General features: G+C 38.9%; 1 protein-coding gene across 6 annotated transcripts in view; it reads left to right on the forward strand.

Annotated features, from left to right (window-relative positions):
• chl1a (cell adhesion molecule L1-like a) overlaps positions 1-16,437 on the forward strand; it is a 36,507-nt gene extending 20,070 nt beyond the window's left edge. For 4 of the 6 annotated variants that reach the window (XM_083570093.1, XM_083570095.1, XM_083570096.1 and 1 more), the window contains 8 exons: positions 147-369; positions 1,344-1,459; positions 1,749-1,953; positions 2,318-2,440; positions 2,769-2,948; positions 5,839-5,970; positions 12,794-12,860; positions 14,950-16,437. In XM_083570093.1, the coding sequence (XP_083426219.1) occupies positions 147-369; positions 1,344-1,459; positions 1,749-1,953; positions 2,318-2,440; positions 2,769-2,948; positions 5,839-5,970; positions 12,794-12,860; positions 14,950-15,124 (1,221 nt within the window). In that variant the 3' untranslated portion in view covers positions 15,125-16,437. Of the gene's footprint in view, positions 1-146; positions 370-1,343; positions 1,460-1,748; positions 1,954-2,317; positions 2,441-2,768; positions 2,949-5,838; positions 5,971-6,078; positions 6,336-12,793; positions 12,861-14,949 lie in introns of those variants that run through there. The other 2 variants (XM_083570097.1, XM_083570098.1) reach the window with 1 other exon arrangement.
• Positions 16,438-26,087: the final 9,650 nt, after the last annotated feature.

Genomic DNA, 26,087 nt, shown 5'->3' on the forward strand with positions numbered 1-26,087 from the left:
CTTCCATGCAGTGAATTTAAACAGCATTTACATTTTATGTTCGAGACCATTCTAGTGAAAGCTATCAAATTTGCAGTTATCATATGAATGTGCACATATTCAGTATACTCAGTTTGTAAAACTGTTGCTTTCACTATCTTTTTTAGCCGTTAATGCCTATTGAACATAATGGGCCTGGCCTAGAGTATAAGCTTAGCTACAGGCGGATGGGTGTTGAGGAAAGCTGGACTGAGAAGATGGTGAAAAGGCATTCCTTCATTGTAAAGGACACCCCAACATATGTTCCCTATGAAGTTAAGGTCCATGCCTTTAACAATCATGGTGGGGCAGTGGAGCCCAGTGTGGTGATTGGATACTCTGGAGAAGACTGTGAGTAAATTACTGCTATTCTATTAGTGCTTAAGTGCTTAATTCTTTTGCGCTATTTGTTAATCTATTAAGTTTAGTCGGATAGGACATTGGGCTACGGTGAGCCAATAATCCAAAATACTGGAGCAAAGCTAGCTATAGTTCAGTGACTCTTTTTAACCATGAAACCTCTATTGCAGGTCCTCTGTTGTAGCTTAACTAATCACATGTACTGTTGCTCTTATTTAGAGTCAAGAAATTCCCTTGCTTTATGAGAAAGGAAGTTGTTTTTAAAAGCTTTTTATTGATTTCCACTCTCTGGTCTAATTAATGATGTGCTGTTGATGCCAAAAACAGAATATTTAAAAGTGAACGGAAATAAAAGTTATATATTTATTCTTTGCTTTACATCCAGAAAAATGTCTCATCAGACACACCAAACACACACACACACATTACCCATTACTACTACTACCTGTTTTAGTGTCACGCTGGTAACTGGACCTCAAATCACATTAACATAAAATAATAAAAAATTGTTTGACCTAATGAATGTATCCAGGTGGAACAACCACTATATAGAACACAGGCAAAGAAAAGATAATAATGATCAGGTGATCAAGAATGTCTCTGTTCTTAGTCATGTTTACATCACTGACTCCCTCTGTCTCCACATCAGCCATACTTTTTGTTGCCTTCTGCCTTGCTCGTTGTTAGCTTTGTAGGCTAGTCTACATCTGTGGTTCGTGGTAGCTAAGAAAGATACACCAGTGGTAGGTTGAAAAAGCTGACAAGAAATAGTTTGACGGGGTGTGCAGTGAAAAGAAAAAATATTGATCATGTTACCAAATATATTAAAACTAAAATAACGAGCCTGGTTTGAAAATGTAAGAAGAAGAAAGCACAAATATTTGTGTAAAAACGTAATGAGTGAAAGTAACAAAGTGTTTGTACTTCGTTATTTCCCATCTCTAAAATGCGGCCTTTTCCACCAGTGCCAGTTGCAGCTCCTGAAAATGTACATGTAATAGTGTTGAACTCCACACTGATTCAGGTCAGCTGGTCTCCTGTCCAACAGACCCACCTCAGAGGCCATCTTGAAGGCTACAGTGTAAGTGTACTTCTAAAGATGGGATCTGAAGAAAAACATTATTTACCAAGCAGCTTGGAGTTATATATTAACCCTTTAAGCATGTCCTTACTTTATTGTAAGAATTAAAATATTGGTGTTCTATGCTATTGACATCAATAAAATACTTTTTTAAATGTTAAATATTGTAGGCTGTTTATTATATTACAAAGATCAATAGCTGTTAATTATATTGCATAGATTTGTTGTGTCAAATTATTAAATTATATGCCTTTTATCTTTTGTTGCATTTGTCCTATTTCTTTGTCAGGTCCATTGGTGGAGAACACAAAGCCTGTTGACTTCAACAGAAGTCCCTGCTGAGAAACAGTTTCTGATTGTTCCAGGGAACCAGAGTTACACCATAGTGCCTGGACTGAAACCTTTCTCCCAATACCATCTCACTGTCAATGTCTTTAATAGAAAGGGCAGTGGTCCCAGCATCAAGCCACTCACCTTTACAACACCGCAGGGAGGCAAGCACTAGTTGCATCACGTACATTTTAAATAGGGCTTCACATAGCACTGCAAATGGTTTTAACATTTGTAATGTTTTGTTTAAATTGCACTTTTGAACAAAACAGTACACATGTGGCAGGATATTTTAGTAGCAAATGTGTTTTAGTGAAATTATCTCCATCTTTTAGTTAAACAAGTTTTTTAAACAGTAAGTAGTAATTGTATTTCAACAATGCATTTGTAAAGTTTTTCTTTCAAGTGGAAGCTGACTTGGATTTAGATTTTTTTTTTTGAATTCACTTTTTAAAACAAACTCATGAGTAACTAATCTTTCAATCCTCGTATAAAGTATAATAACTGTATAGTATTTACTGTGTGCAGTTCCTGAAAGCCCCCCTATACTCAGAGCCACAAACCCTCAGGATAACTCCATCACACTGGTGTGGGCTCCACCATCTGAGGCCAATGGTGTTCTCACAGGATACAAGCTGCAATACCAGATATGTAAGCCAATATGATTCTTTTTTAGTTCATGAAACATTTTAAGGGTTAATCACTAACTACATTCTGCCGCAAATATCTTATTTTATTTAAGAATTGTCAACAAAACATGACACTCATGACATGACTCTGCATGGATCCGTTGTGAAATAATTAATTCATGAAAACTGATGCTGCAATATATTACCAAGTTATGCAGAAAAGGCCTATTTTTTAATATTACCTAGTTGCTCTTGTAGCATTAAAAAAAAGTTTGCACAAAATTTAAATTGAGTAAATTAAAATCTGCACAAACAAACCTTTGCTAACATTGTTATCTAACTTATTTTAGTAAATGATACACTGGATATTGGTGAAGTATACAGAGTAAACATCAGTGGACCAGACACTACACAGTTGGTTCTACATGATCTGGAGTCAGGCAGCTTCTACAAGTTCCAGCTGAGTGCTTGTACACATGTGGGCTGTGGACCAGCAATCAGTGAAGATGGATTGATTGCTACTCTAGCCTGTAAGTAACCTCCACTGTTCATTACAAACGTCTCTAGGTTACGTATTACGTAGGACTCGTCTCGTTCCCACAGGGAACTAGGGTTACATGGGTGTACATACGTACATACTAGGGAGACAAGTCTTGTTCCCTTGTAAAAAGACATGATAGCGTTAATAACCCACCTGCTGAGCGCCTGCTTGTGAGCAGGAAGGCCTCTCCTCGGGGAGCCGTAGCAGATAAAAAAGTTGTTCTGGCCTTCTCCAGGGACTCATACGGTGGACATAACAGTCTAGTGCTCGGACTAGGCACAGCTGGTTCAACCTTTCCTGGCCCAGCCTGACAGGTCGTGGAACGACCGAGGGCACCTTGGGGATGTAACCCACTCTATGTTGCAGGAAGGAACTGGTCATGCCTGGAGTAAACTCCAGGAAAAAGGGGGCCACGGAAAGGGCATGTAAATCATGGCCAGCAGAAAGTGGACTTGATGGACAAGTGCCTCCATGAATTCTCTGCCAAAAGTTTGAAGGGGGGCTCGGATATAGCCCCCAACACTATGGCCAGGTCTCAACCAGGCACTCTGGGATGCACCTGAGGCCTCAGCCTCCAGATGCCACAAAGAAAATGCATCAGGAGTGGGTCTCTGCCTGGACACCGGGACGTGATACGCCGAAACGGCGGACGCATAGACTTTAATAGTGGACGGAGCCAACCCTTTTGCAAACTGCTCCTGCAGAAACTCCAGCACTGAATCAACCGGGCAGTGGACTGGGTCCAATTGGTCCAGAAAGCACCATGCAGTGAACAGATGCCATCTCGCAGCATACGACCTCCTCGTGGAGGGAGCTCTGGATTGGAAAATGGTCTCTACCACCTCAGTGGAGAGACCGGAGCCTCTGAGCTGTGCCCCTTCAGGGGCCACAGCCACAGCTTCCACAACTCGGGGCAGGGGTGAACTATTGCGCCCCCTGATTGAGGGGAATTTCCCATGGAGGCTGTTCGAGGAGGGGGGTGCTATCACCTCACAGGGCTTTGACCCAGGGCTCCACGCGGGATCCCGCACAGGGGAAGGGCGCATCGCAACGCTTTGTTTCTGCACCTTGCAGTATGAAGTGCCGGGTTGGGGCTGTGCCCACCGAGCAGCCCCATGAGAGCGCCGTGGGAGATACAGTTGGAATGCCGCCGATTGTCTTTTGAACTCCTGGAACCTGTCGACTACCGAATCAACGGTGTCACCAAACAGGCCCGAAGGAGCGAGTGGGCATCCAGCAGCACTACCTTGTCCCTGTCTGGTATTTCAGACAGGGTAAGCCAGAGATATCCCGATGGCCTCAGTGGTCTTCTTTGTGGCCCGTATGGCCAGATCCACTGTACTGATCTCAAAAAGCTGGCCGCCCAAGGGATCTCCCAGATCCAGCTCCCGCAGCAGGTCAGCTTGGTATGCCTGCAGTACCAATATGGTGTGCAAACATCCAGCGGCCTGACCTGCTGAGGCATAAGCCTTACCCACCAGTGCTGAGGTAGTGCGCAGGGGCTTGGTGGGTAATGTCGGGGGTTTTAGGGAAGATGCCGGGAAGAGATAGCATGTTAGCGTCTCTTCAACCTGTGGCATGACATTATAGCCATAATCCCTGAGCCCAGAGATGTAGGAATAAACCACGGTCTTGGGTCTGAAGAGGTGGAACAAGAAAGTGTGCACATAGGACCTGGACACCTCGACGCGGAGGCTGTGATGGCGGGAGCAAAAAATGCTCATCGAGCTTGCCCCAGGGAGAGGCTTTATGCCAAGCTATATCAAGCATCTGACCGGTGCATGTCACAACCTCCAGGAGCTCCTTGCTATCGGGTTTGTAAAAGCTGCGTGCTCTTGTGAGGGGGGGAAAGATCGCTGAGAGTCATGCCTCCGAAGCCGAATGAGAGTCGGACCAATCAGAGGAGGAAGGAGAAAGGGACAAACCCTTTTACAACCCTTCTGCAAGATCCATAACCGAACCCCATGGACCGGAGCGCCGCTCCGCCAGAACGAGAGCGGGATCGGGACCGCAAGGATTGGGGGCAAACTTTCCCAATCCTTGATTGATTAGACTCATTACTTAAAACATGGACAACGCAGTCGCGTTCCAAAAGCATTCCGACGCAGCTCGAGTTCCTGAAAGGGAACATAGGTTATGTATAGAAATCCATTATGCATAGGAAGTCATTATAGGCTATATATAGGCTATGGAATTCAGAAGCAATTTCCACAGGTGAACACTTTCCTGTCCAGTTTCAAAGACATTGTGAAATAAATCCAAAGTTTACTTTAGTAATTCTTATTGCATTGCACATTTAGCAGCACAAATGTTTTGTGTCCCTCCAAATTTGTTTAATGAAGCCTATTGTCTTTTAATATTCCCATAACTCTTTAACAATGTTTTGTTATGGCCACAAGTTATATTTTTTGCACCACACCTCCTGATATGCAAACATTCAACTCAAAGTCTATTCTAGTAGTCTAATGTAATTATTGTGTGTAACCACAGTTGACTTTCCGACAAAAATCCAAGTTTAAGCAACTTCCGAATTAAACCGTCTTGAGGCATAGATTTGGGCAAGAGCTTGAAACCATTCTTATTGCTTTTAATGTGTATCAGGAGCACAGAGAACTTGTAATCAAAAAAACTTTTAACTGCTATGACTTTTTTAGAGCTAACCTAGATTTAATTTTGGCTAAGCACTGCTTTGAGATAATGTCTCCTTAAAAGTTAAAAGTGTTTAAACTGCTAAGAAAAAGTAACACTGAATGTAATTGTTAAAACAAAAGCTATACAAAGTTATGAGATTTGTAAGAAGTGCACTGAATGGGCTTGAAGCAAATAAATATAAAGATAAATGTCTGTGAACTAATGCTGATTAATTTATGTAATTGCAGATGCAGAAGGTGTGCATGAGACTCTTTCATCTAAAAGCTGGTTCATCGGAATCATGTGTGCTGTGGCATTGCTTACCCTGGTAGTTCTAATTGCCTGCTTTGTGACCAAGAACAAAGCTGGAATGTATGCAGGTAAGATGTGAGTGTTGATTGTCCAGAAGCAGTCACTCACTGCTTATATTAGTAGATGTGTCATAAGCTAAAACAACTTTGTACTTATAGTATCTTCCCTTATACTAGATGCCTAAGGCACTTTCCCTCAACTTTCATCTTAAGGCACATAAACACACACACACACACACAAACACACACACACACAAGCACACTACTGTGCACAAAACAATAACTATTTCATCATCACTGGATTTTTCTTTGCCACCAAAATGTGAATTTTTGCCTTGAAATGTATCAGTATCATCTCATTTTAATCATGTTTACTTGTGGAATGTATTGAAAAACCAAAAAATATTCACCTTGCATTTGAAAATTAGAAGAAAAAAAAGATAATAGCACCAATATTAAAAAACTTTATAGGTCTTAATTTATTTTACTATTGCAAAACGCAGAAATATTATTTAATAAAAAGTGAGCAAATCAGGATCTTTATAACACATTAATAACCATTGCATATATGTTTGCAAATCCTGCTGAAAGTATTTACAAAGGTTTGTGAATAGTTTAATGGCTTTCGTGATGTCTTTGTTTGAAAAAAAGCAAGGAAAGAAACCTCGGTTTTTATTATGAATAAACTGAACAAGATTATTACCAGAGGTGGCAAAAGTATACACATCCTTCACTTAAGTAGAAGTACACATACTCATGTATTAAAATACTGAAAACACTTTTTTACTCAAGTTTAGGTAAAAAAGTTTGGGCTCTGACATATATTTAAGTAAAAAGTAGTCTTTACTACAACCTGTTTTAGTGTGATGCTGGTAACTGGATGTCACTTTATATTAAAATTAGGGCTGTCAATCAATAATGACATGCTTGTCATGAGTTAACGTAACATTAAACAAAACTTAATCGTACATTTTTATCTGTTCAAAATGTACCTCTAATCAATATTGGCCATGGACATATATGGATGCTTTATGCAAATGTATGTTTATTATTAGTGAAACCATACCCAATATATAGCATGAAGACAAAATATTCTTGTAAATGTTTTAAAATAATTGTGTTTTAAAATGTGTTACGTAAATCATCAGGACACCAAACGGAACCTTTGCTATGTTTCCACTCGGACAGTTAATAAGGTGATACAGAAACTGTACTTCTTCTAGCTTTCATTTTTAGAAAAATATTATTTTTTATTTGAGTGTATACAAATAAAAATATACGCTTTACAAATTCGAATGATGTATTGCTCTTATCTGTACGATCAAAAAAGTCAAAGTAATTTTAGTTTATTTGAGAGTTATGAGGAAAAATGGCAAAAAAAAACACCCCCAGAAGGTTAATTTTGTGCATAATTTTTTGGTGCTGATTTAAAACTTGCCGCATAAGTAAAATAAATGTTGAAGTTTTTAATTCCGCCTATTTTATATGTATTTATATTTTTTATTAATATGGTGAAACTGTAATGCATGCGTTAATAAAATTTATGCTGCTAAAATGAATTTGAGTTAACACGTTATTAACGTGTTCATTTTGACAACCCTAATTAATATGTGTTACCTAATGAATGTATCCAGGCTGAACATCCACCATATAGAACACAAGCAGAGAAAAGATGATGATTATCAGGAATGTGTCTGTTTTCAATCATGTATATATCACTCATGACTCGTGACTGTCTCATCCACATTAACCCCATACTTTGTGTTGCCTTCTGCCTGCTCATTGTGAGCTTCGTAAACTAGCCTACGTTTGTGGTGCCTGAGAGCCAGGAAATGACAAGAAACAGGCAGAGGTGGGAAGTAACGAAGTACAAATACGTCGTTACTGTACTTAAGTAGATATTTTTGGTATCAGTTACTTTTTACTTTTATTCATCACATTTTTACACAAATATCTGTACTTTTTACTTCTTACATTTTCAAAACAGACTCTTTACTTTAGTTTTAATCCATTGATTTGGTGAAATATAATTTTTTTATTTTTACTGCATGCCGATTTTAGCCGAACAACGAAAACAGGGGGTTTATAAAGCAAAAAAGTATCGACTTAGTTTTGCATATATAGGGAAAAATTCTCACCCTCACTTTTTCTGAGGCTGTGAAGCAGTCAGTATTCACAGCCTTTGTTTACAGTCAACTACCTCAATGCTCACCAGACAATACTTTCCACACAGCTTACCCAGTGTGGGGACAAGCCAGATTCAAACCAGCAACCTCTGAGCTCAGAGGTATGGCTTTTATCACAAAGCCAATCAAGCCCTACAATGCACCTTCTTTTTTGGGGGGGGTTATCGTTTGTTTCACGCTTCAAAGCAAGAAATTCAGACCAGACAAATACACAGAAAGCAGGATTCGAACCCTGAACCCCACCAACAGCGATATACCAGTCTTAACCCACTGAACCATCAGGAAGGACCGACTGCGACAATTATTTAGAGCAGGTCTATCTTTTCTTTCAAACCATCAACACAAGAATATAATGCTAATGACAGACATAGGAAGCAAACCCATATCGTGACTAGCAGGATTTGAATCCTGATTCACACCATTAGCAAGGCACCAGCATTAACCCACTGAGCTATCAGGAAGGACAAGCTGGAAAGCTTGTTTAGAGCAGGTCTATCTTTCTATTTAACCCATCAAAACAAGAATATGAAGATGTAGGTATCAGGAATTTACCCTACCTCATGACTAGTAGACAGAAAGCCAGGTTTGAACCCTGACCACCAACATTAGCAAAGTACCAGCCTTAACCCACTAAGCCAGCAGAAAAAAACAGGCTGGGAAGTTTGATTAGAGCAGGTCTATCATTCTTTTCAAACCATCAACACAAGAATTTAACGGTAAAGAATGATGTAGGAAGCGAATACAGATGTAAGTAGCACAAGTTGAACCCACATTGTAAATAACAGGAAGAAAGCAGGATTCGAACCATGATCCCTACCACCAGCGAGATAGCAACCTTAACCCATTGAACCATCGGTGAGGACAGGCTAGGAAGCTTATTTATAGCAGGTCTATCTTTCTTTTCAACCGATTAAAAACAAAAATATATCGCTAAAGAAAGATGCAGGAAGTGAATCCTAATTGTGATTGGCAGACAGAAAGCAGGATTCAACCCCGAACCCCACCAAAAGCAAGAAACCTGATTTAACCCACTGCTCATCAGGGAAGACAGACCAGGAAGGTTGTTTAGAGCAGGTCTATCTACCTTTAAACCATCAACACAAGAATATAAAGCTAAAGAAAGGTTTAGGATGCAGGAACATAACCTACATCGCAACTAGCAGGCAGAAAGCAGGATTCAAACTTTTACTTAAGTAAAAAAAGTTTAATTAGTACTTCAACTTTTACCCGAGTATTTTAAAACATGAGTATCTGTACTTCTACTTAAGTAAAGGATTTGTGTACCTTTGCCACCTCTGGAAACAGGTTGATAGGCTGAAAGCGGCATGCAGTGAGAAGAAAAAAATATTGACATACCATACCATACCATACCATCTTCTCCCGCTTATCCGAGGCCGGGTCGCGGGGGCAGCAGTCTAAGCAGAGATGCCCAGACTTCCCTCTCCCTAGACACTTTTTCCAGCTCTTCCGGGGGGACACCGAGGCGTTCCCAGGCCAGCCGGGAGACATAGTCTCTCCAGCGTGTCCTAGGTCTTCCCCGGGGTCTCCTCCCAGTGGGACGCGCCCGGAACACCTTCCCAGGAAGGCGTCCAGGAGGCATCCAGAACAGATGCCCGAGCCACCTCAGCTGACCCCTCTCGATGTGGAGGAGCAGCGGCTCTACTCTGAGCTCCTCCCGAGTGACCGAGCTTCTCACCCTATCTCTAAGGAATCGCCCAGCCACCCTTCGGCCGCCTGTATCGGGGATCTTTTCCTTTCGGTCATGACCCAGAGCTCATGACCATAGGTGAGAGTAGGAACGTAGATTGACCGGGTAAATCGAGAGTTTCGCCTTGCGGCTCAGCTCTTTCTTCACCACGACAGACCGGTACATCGACCGCATTACTGCAGAAGCTGCACCGATCCGTCTGTCAATCTCCCGTTCCACCCTTCCCTCACTCGTGAACAAAACCCCAAGATACTTAAACTCCTCCGCTTGCGGCAGAAACTCTCCACCAACCTGAAGTGGGCAAGCCACCCTTTTCCGACTGAGGACCATGGCCTCGGATTTGGAGGTGCTGATTCTCATCCCAGCCGCTTCACACTCGGCTGCAAACCATCCCAGTGCGTGCTGAAGGTCCTGGTCTGATGAAGCCAACATGACAACATCATCTGCAAAGAGCAGAGACGAAATCGTGTTGTCACCAAACCGGACACCCTCCGGCCCCTGGCTGCGCCCAGAAATTCTGTCCATAAAAATTATGAACAGAACCGGTGACAAAGGGCAGCCCTGCCGGAGTCCAACATGCACCGGGAACAAGTCTGACTTACTGCCGGCAATGCGAACCAAGCTCCTGCTTCGGTCATACAGGGACCGGACAGCCCTTAGTAAAGGGCCCCGGACCCCAACCTCCCGGAGCACCCTCCACAGGCCGCCACGAGGGACACAGTCAAATGCCAGGCCCAATAGGACTCCTTCTTCAGCTTGACGGCATCCCTTACTTCCGGTTGCCACCACCGGGTTTGGGGATTTCCGCCTCGACAGGCACCGGAGACCTTACGGCCACAGCTCCGAACGGCCGCTTCGACAATGGAGGTGGAGAACATGGTCCACTCGGACTCAATATCTCCGGCCTCCCTCGGGATCCGGTCAAAGCTCCGCCGGAGGTGGGAGTTGAAGATCTCTCTGACAGGAGACTCGGCCAAACATTCCCAGCAGACCCTCACAGTACGCTTGGGTCTGCCGAGTCTGTCCAGCTTCCTGCCCCGCCATCGGATCCAACTCACCACCAGGTGGTGATCAGTTGACAGCTCCGCCCCTCTCTTTACCTGAGTGTCCAAGACATACGGCCGCAGGTCAGATGAAACGACCACAAAGTCAATCATCGACCTACGGCCTAGGGTGTCCTGGTGCCATGTGCACTGATGGACGCCCTTATGCTTGAACATGGTGTTCGTTATGGACAAACTGTAACTAGCACAGAAGTCCAATAACTGAACACCGCTCGGGTTCAGATCAGGGGGGCCGTTCCGCCGAATCACGCCCCTCCAGGTGTCACTGTCGCTGCCCACGTGGGCATTGAAGTCTCCCAGTAGAACGACGAGCACTGTCCAGCACCCCACCCAGAGACCCCAAGAAGGCCGGGTACTCTACACTGCCGTTTGGCCCGTAGGCACACACAACAGTAAGAGACCTATCCCCGACCCGTAGGCGCAGGGAAACGACCCTCTCATTCACCGGGTAAACTCCAACACATGGCGGCTGAGCTGGGGGGCTATAAGCAAACCCACACCAGCCCGCCGCCTTTCATCATGGGCAACTCCAGAGTGGTGAAAAGTCCATCCTCTCTCGAGGAGTGTGGTTCCAGAGCCCAAGCCGTGCGTAGAGGTGATCCCGACTATCTCTAGTCGGAACCTCTCAACCTCACGCACAATCTCAGGCTCCTTCCCCGCCAGTGACATTTCACGTCCCTAGAGCTAGCTTCCATGTCCAGGGATCGGGTTGTCGAGGCCCCCGCCTTCGACTGCTGCCCGATCCTCTCAGCACCAGCCCCTTATGGTCTCTCCTGCAGGTGGTGAGCCCACCGGAAGGCGGCCCCACCTCGCTCATTCGGGCTGAGCCTGGCCGGACCCCGTGGGGGTTTTGTTTCTTTTCCTTTGCCGTTCACAAACGTATGGGCAGCTGCAGAACTCAGGGGGACTAATTCTATGGGCTGTGGAGGCTACAGAGAAGAATGTAATTTTGTTTACTGAAATTTCTAAATACTGGCTGCTACAAGTGTCCAGCTGTCAATTATTATCATTAATACAGACAAATACTGTCCTCCTCTTTTTGTTCTGGTCAATTATCAAACATATTTTGATCAGAGTCATGAATCATTTAAAGATTACCTGTTACCTGTTAGCCTTAGCATTCCCAGATTTCCCACACCAATGCTTTGTTATTCAGCAATGTGATAATAATGGTGTTCTTCTAATGTTGCTATAAAAGAAATTCAGTTTAATGGGTGAAATACAGTAAGCCTAATATCATATAACCATAACGTCTTGCTTACAAGCTGTACGAAGCGCTAAACAGCAAGATGGAGATATGGAAGAAGACAACAATACATGCAGCAATGGAGTTAGAAGGTGGAAAATAACCTGCTCCAGATATTTCTAAACACCTCTTCTAAGGTAGATCTCAACATGGGGGACTCCCATCTGTTCCTGATTTTTTATATAATTTGCACTCACTGTGTCCATAATAATGGCACTGGCTTCTGTAAGAAACTGGATGCCTGCAGGAATAAGTCGCAAATATAAATCTTTTCAATTATTAGACTACAGAAATGTAGCACTGACATTGCACCATGTGTGAGCATTTGGGAACTTTCCTTGGGAATTAGTAAGAAAAATAAATATAAACATCGGTGTTTATGAAAATTGTCATTGCTATCGTTATACAACTCAGCTAAATTGAATAAACATGTTTTTCTGAGGTTCTTGCAATAAAGTGGACTCTTACATATATGCACACATCTTTAAGGTAATCAGTGGTATTAAACTTGTAAAAAGGATTGAAATTAAGATTAGCCATCTTTTCATAAATTTTTTTTAACACTAGCATTAATTTCAGCACAGCTATGGATGAGGACATCATACTATAATATTCATGATGTTTTCACTGTGAAATACAAAAGACTTTTTGAAGTTGATTGTTTCTTTATTATTTCGTCACTCTGCAGTGAATGAGAAGGAGGAGAGGCGGCAACATCTGGAGATTACAAAGGATGAGATTTCCCATGGATACAGGTAAATGATACTTACTACTATGGTTGCAGGTTAATGTTACACTTTTGTATAATATAGTGTTTACATCACTTTGTATATCTCTCCTGCAAGCAAAGCAGAATCTATGGCAATTGAGGCAATATATTGTGAGGACCTAAGACCTAAATGTGTGTGTGTGTGTGTGTGTGTGTGTGTGTGTGTGTGTGTGTGTGTGTGTGTGTGTGTGTGTGTGTGTGTGTGTGTGTGTGTGTATAAGTGTGTGTGCAAAACCTATTAAGGGGGCTTTGTTTCTTTTCCTTTGCCGTTTACAAACATATGGGCAGCTGCAGAACTCAGGGGGACTAATTCTATGGGCTGTGGAGGCTCCAGAGAAGAATGTAATTGTTGCTATGCAATTTTGTTTACTGAAATTATTCTACCCAGATACATACAGCTTGTTATTTGTGATGGTAGATCAAGAATTCCAAATAAAGTGCAACCCCATTTCAAAGAAGTTGTGTAAATTGTAAATAAAATATTTCAACTGAGAAAATATAATATTTTTAAGAAAAAATACGTTTAAAAAAAGTCAACAAATAGTTGGAAAAGTATGTGTTACTGAAAAGAAACAGCTGAGGAACATTTTGCAAATAATTAGGTTAATTAGCAACAGTTCACTACAGTGATTGGGTTAAAAATAGACTATCTTAGAAAGGCAGAGTCTCTCAGAAGTAAAGCTCGGCAGAGCTGCAAAAAACTGTGTCGACAAATTGTGGAACAATTACAGAATAATGTTACTCAACATTAAATTCTGAAGAGTTTATCTCATCATCTACAGAACAATATCATCAAACGTTTCTGAGAATCTGGAGCAATCTTTTTGAGCAGGGCGAAAATCAATATTGTATAAGGTTTTAGAGCAACATATTCTTATATCCAGATTGTATCTTTCTAAGGGAAAGCCTTGCATTTTTCAGCAAGACCAATCGCAAACTGCATATATTACAAGTAAAAGTAAAAATTTTAAATAAAAGTATTTTCCTTTAAACTATCACTTGAGTAAAAGTACAAAAGTATTTGCTTTAAAATATACTAAAGTACTATAATTTAACATGGCTATAATGTCTTCTCTCTCTCTCTCTTTCTCTCTCTCTCTCTCTCTCTCTCTCTCTCTCTCTCTCTCTCTCTCTCTCTCTGTCTTGCTCTCTACTCACTCTCACACACTTTTTAAGTTATTTACATTTTAAACAGCATCCCAACTTTTTGGAATTGGGGTTGAAGACAAATCAGTAAAATGTCACTAAAGCTAACTAAATAATTAACATTATGATCTAAGTTTGTTGCTTGCTTGCTAAATAATTTTAGCAGATTGAGAAAAGTCTAAGAGCTATATCTTCTGCTTTCAACTTGCAAGTTTGCCAACACTAGAATATTATATTATGTTCTGTAAAGTAATTTATCAGTAAGTGATAGAGCATCAGCATGTTAACTTCTTTATCTGACACCTACTCTTTCCTACACCTACCCCTTTAGTTTTCCTGATGGTCTAGTCTAGTAGTATAACACAATACCATTATCTAAAATTGCTTATAGTAAGTGTTCAAAATGTGCGAGCGTATATTTTCATTTAAACGAGTTACTTTACAGAAGTTAATAATTGTTATGGTAGAAATATGTGTTAATTTCAGGAAATTCATACAGCATTGTTTAGGTCAGGCTACTGTAGCCTCCTATTCATATCATGCTATTGAATGTTCCCTTTTTAAACAGTTGTTACACCAAAACCCTAACAAATATAAAAAAATTAATAAAATCTTTTTTTTTCCTAGGCCTGCTCACCCCTTTAGCTTTTCTGTCATGGTGTAAAATTAGTGTGCCTCCTACTGTATATGTGTAATTTTTTCTTAATCTAAAAAATGAATTAATATTTTGTTACATCCTTTTAGCATTATTGCAACAGCTGCAATTGCATGCTGTTTATGAGGACACACTCTAATCTATTGTCCCTTGAAGCACTGCTACTCTCATTTAGCAGTTAGAGGAAAACATTGACACCCATCCTGGCCTCTTTTTTCTCCTTCTTATTAACTGTTCCTTTAAGCTGGTTATATACAGACCTTTTTTTTTACAGTGACATTCAGCCTTTTAAGAACAGCCATCCTGCATTATCGAGAGACATCAAAGAAGACAGCAACAGCCTGCACAGCTCAGTTGACTATGGGAATGAAGACTTCAGTGAGGACGGATCTTTCATCGGAGAATATGTTGGTTTCAAGCAAAGGTTTTCTACAGAGTTTACACTCTGAGATGCTGTTCCTTATTTTAGACTAGTAAATGGGTGAAAGGTTGTGTGTAATTTAAAGTGGCAAATGGATGTATATCAAATGGATGTTTATGTGTGTGTGTGTGTGTGTGTGTGTGTGTGTGTGTGTGTGTGTGTGTGTGTGTGTGTGTGTGTGTGTGTGTGTGAGTGTAAGATCACTTCCATAAAGTGTAGTAAATACAGTGGAACACCCTATCTTAATATCATATGACAAGTTTTTTTTTTCATTGGAAATCTTGCTATGATTCATTGTTCTATAACTAGATGGAATTATTTTTAGTATACAGTCAGTTCTGATAATTTAAATTATTATTTAAAAAAACTGGTCATGGTCTCTCACCGACTTAATATTGTCAGTGCATTTTTTGTTAGATGCTATGGACAGGCTATTCAAATGGCACAAAATTGTCATCTCTAAAAGTCATAAGAACGTATGGATCCTAGGATCAAATGGATGTCCTTTAATATCGATGGCATAGATTAACATAACTTACATAGAACTAAAAACCTAACACATTTTTATTTAGTAATGTACTCAACTGAAAATAAAATTTGCACTGCCAATTATCATAAAGGGAATCTATCTAAGATTGTTTAAATATAGTATTGACCCACACTTTCATTCTTGCATGGCCATATTTTCTAATTTACATAAATGACACATGCAGATACACATCGATGCAGCGTGGTGGTCATTCTTAAAGAATAGAGAATTCCTATTAATGTCATTCCAGAAGTATCCATTCTTGCCAAGTATATTTAACTAAAAACATGCATCTTTTACATGCTTGGCACTTATATTGTAATGCAGTGTATGCCTACCTCTATTTTACATCTTAAACTGTCATTCTTAGTTTTACTGGATATAATGTATGACATTGATATGTATTTTTTCCTTATGTTTTCAGTGAATATATATGTTTTATTTTATTATTGTTTTTTTATTTCTTTTATATGCTTTGCATTCTTTTTTACTTGTAAATGTTTTTGTATTTGTCCAAGTCTCAGATTGTGTGGACAGAATAGCTACATAGTTATAGAGAATTCTTCAGAGAACACCTCGCCCACAGTAGTCATATCAGCCGGGCAAGAATCTCTAGTAAGTCAGTGCAAGTCTTTTGTACAGATGTGGATCTAACCGAATAATGTATTTTGCTTTATGTTCACAAACCTTTGCAGACAACTGGGTTTTTATGTGTTACATATACATTGCTGTAAAGATGATATAAAGTGGGTCAACCTACCTTAACCCTTTCAGAAATACCCTCATGAAATAAAAACACACATGGTCCCTGAGGTCTTTGTTGTGAAAAGCAGTTTATTGCTCTCCTATTTCTGAGATGCAGCTTATTCTTCCATCCAAAGAGTGCTCAGTGTTCTAAAAAAGAAAAACCTATGCAGAATTCAACTCAGTAAGGGATCTGTATATATATATATGTATATATATATATATATATACAGATAAATAGTTTAAAAATCATATATTGTGATTTCTGGAATTTTTTCTTATTATCAAATACTTATTTGCCTCACTATATATATATATATATATATATATATATATATATATATATATATATATATATATATATATATATATATATATATATATATATATATATATATATATATATAGTTAAAAACCTACCTCCTCCTGAAACACTTCAACCATGGTTACAAAAGATTTGGGGGGATTTAGGTCATCTTTCTCATCAATATTAGGACTCACTTTAATTTGGTCATTAAATAATGCCTACTAAAGTTCTTTTTTTGCTGGACTGTGGGAACACCGTGTGCAGGGCTTTTCTCATGCCCAGCTTCTAGAAAACTCCAAGTTGTGCTCTGGGGTCCTAGCTCAAATGGGAAAATTTTATTGGTATTGTGCTGTGAGGCCATTTCTGTTATCATGGAGTATGGTCACTGATGGACTTTAGCATCTTTTTAGGACAGTACATGTGAGAGGGAACAAAAGGTTTATGTCTCATTGGTGATGAAATGTATCATTTACACAACACCCCTATGGTAATGTTGGCAGCTCTAGTATGTAGAATGATTTGTTCGTGTGACAAGCCAGTTCTCTGCATAGTCATTTTGAAGGACAATTTCATTTTTTATGCGCATTTTCTTTCAGATGGTGCAAGATTTATTCTCATGGACATTTTCTTTCAGAGGTTGCAATTGTGCTAGTGTTCAATGTGTCTTCCAAACTCTATTTTGACACTGTGGTGAAAACTTAAGAAAAAGAGTAGTTTCAAAAACTTTCTCCTTGAGAGAACTTTTCTTAAACCCATGCTTGTTTGTTTTCTCACGTAATTTAACTTTATGTCTCCAGTTAAACAATTGGGTTTATACACCAGGGTCAAACTATTTTGCCTCTAGCTGCTTTTCTTTACACATCACATTCTCTTTCCATGCAGCTCTTTGTTTCTTTTTGGCAACACAGTCACTCTATGAGTCTGCTAATCTTGTTGTTTGCCGTTACTTTTTGTTGCATCAAATTATCAGTCATAAACTGAGTGTTTGCATGGGTCTTACTCAGACAAGCCTCCCTGTGGTGCAACAATAAAAATATAAAAAAAAAAAACATTATGTATGACTGTTTTACATTAGGATATTGTTTTTTTATTAATTAAAGAACAAAATTCTGAAAATAACATTTCAGAATTTACTTATTTTTTTACTTTTTTCATGTAATTGTCTCCGATTGTCCTGTGGATAATTGTCTGTTTTTAGCTCATTCCAAAAATTAATTGAGCTCTTTTTTGGGTTGTACTATTTCTGTTATAGTATGGTTTGTGTTCATGTTACTGCAAGCCCCCTTTCTTCATATCTGCTCTTTTTCATGCAAGAGATCCGAATTTATTTTTTTATTTAATTGAGCAAATTGTATTTCAGTTTCTTCATAACTTTTAAAGCAAGAATCTTTGAGACAATTTGCTTGTCTTTCTCTCCAGACTAATTGTATTTTTTTGTTCTGACAACACTGCATTATGAAAGGGCAACGGCCTCCTTAGGGCCTTGGTTTAAGCTGCATTTATTTTTTTAGTTTTCAGGTTTTCTTGCACCAACTAGTTGATGGAAAAACCCTTTTTCTATCTTTCTTTAAGATTCTTTTTTTTTTTTATTATTTCACTAATGTGGAAATTGACCTTTGTTTTCATCACTTTTTCTGTCTTCATTAGTGAAGTGTTTCATAATATGCCTGTGAAGTAATTGGAAACACTGTATTGTTTCTTGCTGGAAACTATGGAAGCCCGTTTCAGTCGCTGAATAAAAAAAAAAATGTAAAAAGGTTATTGTGACTTCTTAGCTCACGAAAATCACACAACAAATATAAACTTGTAATTGCAAGAAAAAAGTCTGGATCGCGAGATATAAACTTACAATTGTGCAAAAAAAAAAAAAAAAGTCAGAATTGTGAGATATGAAGTCGCAATTGCGAGTTATAAAGTCAAAATTCTGAAGTTTTCAAACTTTTCATTGTCTGTGGTCTTTTTCCTGGAAGACTTTTTTATTCTTTCCTGTCTCTTTATTTATTTATTTTTATCTTTTTGTATATATTTCCACGAGAAATATTTATCTATTTATTACAAAATCTATAATGAATTAAGATGGTAATGACATTTCAGAGTGTTCTTTTGGAGAAAAATGGCTAGTTAATGGATTTTGCTATCTCTTATTGTAGCTAACATACAATGAACTTTAAAGATGCACTCTTAAAATGCTGCTTATTCAATTAGATGTGATAATGCTTAGTGATAACACTTTAAACTCTTTATAATGCATTAGAACTAAACATATATTTTGTGAATGTTGATCATTTGGACTTCACTATATTCAAATTTTTATCTTAACACATTCATTGCATTACTTGCAGTGCAGCAAATAAAATTTAAAATTAAAAAATAAAAAACAGAAAAAAAAATTTTTAAATTGCTCATGCAATCACTGAGCTGTCAGCTATCAACTGATCGTGCACACCACCTATGCCTTTACCCTCCAGTACAGGTCAATCACAGTAATAATCCCTGAATCACAGCAGATTATACCTTCATCCATTCTAAAATTGCTTTCTCTACAGAGCAATAAACCCTGCGTACTAATAACAAGATAGCAACCTTTCAAATAACTCAGCAGGGGATCTTGACCTCAGAAGTTAACACTTCAGGGTGGTAGTAATGTTCCAGCAAACATATAGTGATGTATTTTCAGTTAAACACAATTGTGGCAAATGTTGAGACAAAGCTTTTACACTAGATGTCAAAAAACAAACAAAAAAAATGCCAACATTTAATTTAATTGTTTAATTAGCCCTGGTTTATATGGAAATACTGGTGAAACTGAATCCAATAGCATTGCCATTTTAATAAATTTGGAAGTCATGTCGCCCCAAGATGCTAGCAAAATTATAGGTTCCATTAATTGATACATAGGAATATCTCGTGGTAACCTTTCTTCACATTTGTTTTGCAGTTTGTTATTTACAGTACATGTTTTCTTTTTATATTGTTTACAGGGCCTAGTAGGAAAGGATGAGCTAGTATATTCCTTTATGATTAAAATTCACAAAGGTGTTTTCAGCATAATATGACCATTGATTTTATTTTCCAACCAAGCAAATGAGTTGGCAATGCATTTAAATAGCAGCCATCAGCAACTCACAATCATCTTAAAGTCAGGTGTAGACAGTGGAACAGAAAAACATAAAGGGAAGGGGGTCAAAGATCTAGCATGACATTTTGCAGGAGGATCCAAGTGTTAAAAGGATGTTAAGGTCAGTGGAAAAGAAGGATCTGCTAGGTTTTTGACAGATAAAGCCATGAAATGAAACAAGCATCTATCAAAAAAAAAGTGAGAGCCTGAGCAAAGATTAATTTTTTTGGGGCATCTCTTGCCAGTCAAACTTTTTTTGAGAACACCTGGCTTTCTTTAAAGGTGGTAAAGAATATGAAAGACAGGCAAAGCATTAAAAGGGAATGAACTGTTCCTGAATTACTGATGCTGTGCATATTACTGATGCATCACTTTTGACTTTTGTCTGATGCAACACTTTTGTCTTGGAATACATCTGTGAAAGCTGCTTACTGTTAAATTTGGCAAAATCATCTAATATATTTTTTAATAAAAAAGTGGTTCAAATTCACAGAGAGCTATAATGTAATTATGTCTTTTTAATACTCATGCTCTCATGCAAGAAATTACATACAGCAGGTGGTTCCTGTCATAGTAGTTACAAGTGCAAGACAAATGCATAAAAGGTTCATTAACTGTCCTGCCTGCTGGCCTCTCTCCACTCATAAATAAAATCTTCATAGAGCATGTATGATTAAAAAAAAAATTATATCTATAAAATATAGAATTTAGAACTTATATCTAGGTAAAAGCAACATTATTTAAGTTGTATAAGAATAGTTAACTAGTATTTAGATAGAACCTCAATATTAGATAGAACCTCAACGTGCCACCAATTTATTTTTTGAAAAAAGAGCCATATACCTGGAAATTATACTCTGTATAAAGCATTCTTGGTGACATATCTGTTGCTGAATCCAACAGAACATATCATTACAGGAAGCATAGCTGCTGTGCTGGAGGGTCTACATTAAGATAAATATGCATTTTTAGTTGGCAGATTTCTCCTTAAAATGACAGGGTTAGCAGTACTTTTATTGCTGTACAAATTAGTTTTCATGTAAATGCCTTGATTTTAGAAAGTATAATAGACCAGTGGCTTAATGAGCTATGGCCTGAGGTTAAAGATAAAGGATAAATGGCAGGAGGCTCAGTAATCTAGCTTTTACCTCATTGCAACATGAACACACTGACAGACATATTAAAGAAAATCCTGTGGATATGAACCCTGGGTAGGAAGTAACAAGGACAAAGGCCTGCTGCTGCAGATTTACTGTATTCTAAGTTTTAGCTGTAATCATAAAAGTGGGACATAATTAGAGCCGCTATGGTGGGAACCATATCTAGTTCTAGCCTATATCTTTTCTTCCCTGACTATGAGTTCAATTACATCAAACCCAAATGGGGTAAAACTATATATACGTTTATTGCGGGGTACAATAAGCCACGATTGTAAACCTTCAAGGTGGACGGGGCCAACCCCGTAGCAAACTGTTCCTGCAAGAACTCCAGAACCGGCCCAACCGGGCAGTCGACTGTGTCTAATTGGTGGTGCTCACACCACGTGCAGAACAGCTGCCATTTGGCGGCATACAACCTGCTCGTGGAGGGAGTTCTGGAATGGAGGATGGTCCCAACTACCTCAGTAGAGAGACCAGCCACTAGAAACTGTGGCCCCTAGCCTCCACAACTCTGGGTGGGGTGAACCAGGGTTCCCGAGGCTTGCGAGAGGAGATCTCTCCAGGGAGGAATTTCCCAAGAAGGTCCCTCGAGGTGGGACAGCAGGTCCGCAAACCACGGTCTGCCTGGCCAAGGGTCTGCCTCGGCCATGTCTGCACCATAGCGTCCAGCCACAGTGGAGCTGGGTGTGAGAGAGAGAGAACCAGAGGGGACAGTGCGAGGTCTCCCGAGTCGCAAAGAGAGCTACTTGGGCTCTGTAATACCTCTGTAATTCTTCACCACCTCAGGGTGGAGCCTTCATTCCCCAGGCCTCAGCCCTTGCCTCGAAATTGCGTCTGCTCTCCAATTTAACCAGCCTGGAATGTGAACAGTGAGAGAAGTTTTCTTTGGGACCACAGGAGGACCCGGCGTACCAGCCTGTACAGGGGGTGAGATCGGAGACCCCCCTTTCGGTTGATATACGAGACCACCAACGTGTTATCCACACGGACCAGCACGTGGTGACCTCTCAGGTCTCGGAGGAAGTGTTCGAGTGCCAAAAGCACAGCCATCATCTCCAGCCACTTTATGTGCCATGAACGATGTAGCTCGTCTCACCGACCTTTGGCGGAGTGGCCACTCATGACCGCTCACCACCCCATGAGGGATGCATCTGTCATTAGCGTCACATGACGAAGAGCTTGCTTGATAGTACGGAGTGGGCTGCCCCCTTTGGGAGAACCCTTTGTCTCTGAGCCACCACTGCGGAAAAGCCCTGTCTCTGTCAAGGATCTTCGACAAGGTGAGCCACAGATGCCTTTCTGTGGTCACTAAGGCTGCCATCAACCGACCCATGGCCCACGCCGTGTCCTTGGTGGCCCTAAGGGTTAGGTCAGCCGTGCAACGCAACTCCTTCATATTGTCAGCCCCAGAGCTGAAACTCTCATCCAACTCTTGCAGCAGGTCGGCCTGGTATGCCTGCAACACACTCATAGTGTGGAGGCAGCCTGCGGCCTGGCCTACTGCCACGTAAGCCTTACCCTCTAAGGCCGAAGTGGCTTCAAACGGCCTAGTAAGCAATACTGGAGCGTTCAGCGATGCAACACCTGCCTGGACAAGTATGCAGTAGCCACTTTTAGTAGACTTTTTTATTCGGATGGCAATGAGATGTTCATTGAGGCAAATACTTACTTTTGAGAGATGAACTAAGGATTTTGAAAAGTACAGGCTTTTGAAAGAAATACAATGTGTTGTGCTGTTTGTACACGTTGTATTAAAAATGCAATTACTGGTTTGCAAATATTAAGGATGATTTGAGAAATGCTCCAAAGCAACTGAGAAAAACTAAAAACCATAAAGTTGTATTTTCTTCTCATAAATGTGCAGTTTTTTCTTGCAATATTCTGAGATTTAAACTTGCAAATGTCAACTTACAAATGGAAAAGTTAGTTTTAAAATCTAAAATTTCCCGTCCCTCACCTTCCAAATATATTTTTTTAATCCCATATTAGCCCTAATACGCTTTCGTATGAGGGCCCTTGTATTTTTCGCAAACATTTTCAAATTTGTTTTCATACTGACCTCTGCTCTTTGGCAAATTATTTGCAAGTATATTCCACATCAAAATACATTTTTGGTTTTTCTGCAGTGTAATATTTGATAAAATTAGAAGGCTCTGGAAAGCAGACGTTAACTGATCAACATGCAAAAAGAGATAAAGGGTTGGATTAACAACAAATATTTTTGCATTAACCAATTAATTTACAATTGCTTTCTTAGATTTTTCATCCATTACATAAATAAACTTTTCATATGTTGTCAACAATAAGTGGGGCACACATTTCCTTGCAATTTTGTCCTTTTTATTTAAGTGTACTGTCAAGAATGGGTCAAAATGTGTTATTCCAAACAAACAGCGATTATGTTAAAAATGCAATGCATGCATTTGCTTTTCCAATGCTTAGTCAAATATATGTGCACCACTCCACATTTTGAAGAGACAGAACATACATGAACAGTGTTCCTCAATTTATGGTGCTTTCAGCATTAATACTCATCTACAATCTGGTTTTACTTGGTAGACAAAAACCTGCAAGTAAACAGCATATTTTCTGTTCCTTGTCAATGCTTTCTTTTACTGAATCTATGTGTCATCACCAGCAAAATGGAAACTATCAGGAAAGAGTATTATGTATTAATTGTACATCAATTTAAATTTGCTTATTTATGTACAAATTAAAAATGATCAACAATTTATTTAAGTGGAGAGATACAAGTTAAAGCTTGAGGCTATTTGAACCTAGAGGCCTAGGGGCAACTGTCCAATCTATGGTAAATCTATCCATGATTGTTTGTTTGTCAATCCATGCAGTCAACTAACAACTTATAAGTGATAAGCCCTTAAAATTGCTTTTCTGTCTTGCTGCCAGTACATAAACAAAGAGTTCATTCTCAATAAAGTAAGCCACTGGAAAGCAAAATTGCCTGTGTGCCAAAGTCAGGCAAAGCAAACTGTCCTACATTACCTGTCAATAGGTGATTATAATGTTTGTGTAAACATCATGGTGTGTGGTAATATTCGGAGCAGTAGACTATGACTAGCACTTTCTTGTTTCCGTTTCTGGTTTCCAGTCTTGAGTTAATACAAATATAAGAATATATTAAAAATGGCTTATTCAATATAACTATATAGCATGATAGCACAAAAACAAATCGGGCTTAAGATCCCAATGCCACATTGCTTTGGAAGATGTATATGTATGGTATTATTGTGACCTGCAGTGCAGGTAGTAATCTAGCACAGTTCGGTATGATTCTTAAACCGTGTTGAGTTAAAATGAATACATTATAAAGAAGTGTGCTGTGGTGGCATCCAATTAATCAGCTCACATTCACTTTAACACTGACTGGGTATTAGGAGATCAGCATGGGTGCAGGGCCGTGACATTTTCCTAATGATGTAGGCCACGCTTATTTTTCTTTCGTACAAAAAATAACCAGGTGCTTGAAAATAAAGGTACTTATATCGGATTATAACATTTCAAATAACAAATAACAAATAGCAATACATTTGAACTGCTTTTAATATGATATTGCATGCCTAACGGCATATTCAGTACATTTAGTATCCACAAATGATTTTTTAATTTGTTTTTTGATCAATTAAAAGAAAAACTTTTACTTGTCACATACATTACAACACAGTGAAATTCTTTTTGCACATATTCCAGCTTGCCAGCTTGCTCTGGGTTCAGAGACTGGGCTCAGCCATGAATCAGCGACCCTGGACCCCAACAGTGGCAGCTTGGTGGTGCTGAATCCTGAACTCCTAACTCTCCAATCAGTAACCCAGAGCCTTAACTATTAAGCTACCAAATTAAATAAATTAAGTAATGTGAATAGACTGGTGTGGAGCCTTATATTAGCCTATTTTAACACAGGTGCATCAGTTCTGATCATTGTGAGGATCAGTATTAAGCTCAAACAAACAAATGTGTTTCATGCTATTTTTTGTTAAACGTTGCCTCTTTAAAACTGTCCAGTCACATATGTAGACAGTTTCAATATGTCTCATTATTCACAATCACTATTTTACTTTGACCTTATGATGTTTTAAGCACTCTATATGGAACAATTTTTTCTTGTGGTTAATTTGAGGTTTGTGGAACAGGCATTCATTTTGATTATGAAAGCACAATGGCATCTAGTGGTGCTAAGAGTGTAGTGCCTAATGTAATGCTTTGTAAGTTTTTTAAAGAAAAATGTCATTCATTTTTGATTGTGAAATGCGATGTGGGTGTAAAAATGCATCAGTATTTTTTTATTTGTATTATGTCCAGTTTTTTTTTTGTTTTCAACCAAACAAAAATGACTGAAAGTAAACCTCTTTTAAAAGTAAAAGTAAAAGTCTTTATTGCGAATGTATTTCGTTACGAAAATTATTAATACATTTCACTACATAATAAAAAAACCCATACATTATAAGGATCAACATTAATAAAAATAAAAATAAAAATAAAAATAATAATAATAATAATAATAATAATAATAATAATAATAATAATAATAATAATAATAAGGCAGCCCAGAAATTGCAGTGAGTGAAATACTAGCACAACGCTTACTATTCTCAATTTTATTATTAACTGTTTTAATGACTACTGGATACAAATACAAATAAAAAAATCGCATAGATTATATACTAAATGTTAAGGAAAAAAAATTGTTGCTGAATTTCTTTTTGGTAAATTCTTATTTTTTCAGATCATAATTATTGCAAATTATGACAAATCTTCACTCTACTAAATGTGTGAGACATTTGGCACTAATATAATGAGATTTACCCTCAAGTCCTGTTTGTCTGCTTAGTCAATTTTGTTTGCAGATTATAGATCAGGGGTGTCAAACTCAATTGCACCTGAACAAATAAATAAAAATTGTGCTTTCAAGTAAACGTTAAAATAACAACAAATCAAAACAATCAGATTTCTTTGCTCTTATGCCATTTTATAAAAAATAATCTTAAACTTTAAATAACTTAAAATATTTTGCTCTCCATAAAAATATCTCCAGTCAAACACCAGACGTCTCACAGCTTCATCATGCAGCTCTTCAGAAACTCTCCCTCAGTTAATAACCGGCTGATGTGACTCTGA

Source organism: Silurus aristotelis (genome assembly GCF_946808225.1).
Source record: "Silurus aristotelis genome assembly, chromosome: 19".
Lineage (NCBI taxonomy): Eukaryota > Metazoa > Chordata > Actinopteri > Siluriformes > Siluridae > Silurus > Silurus aristotelis.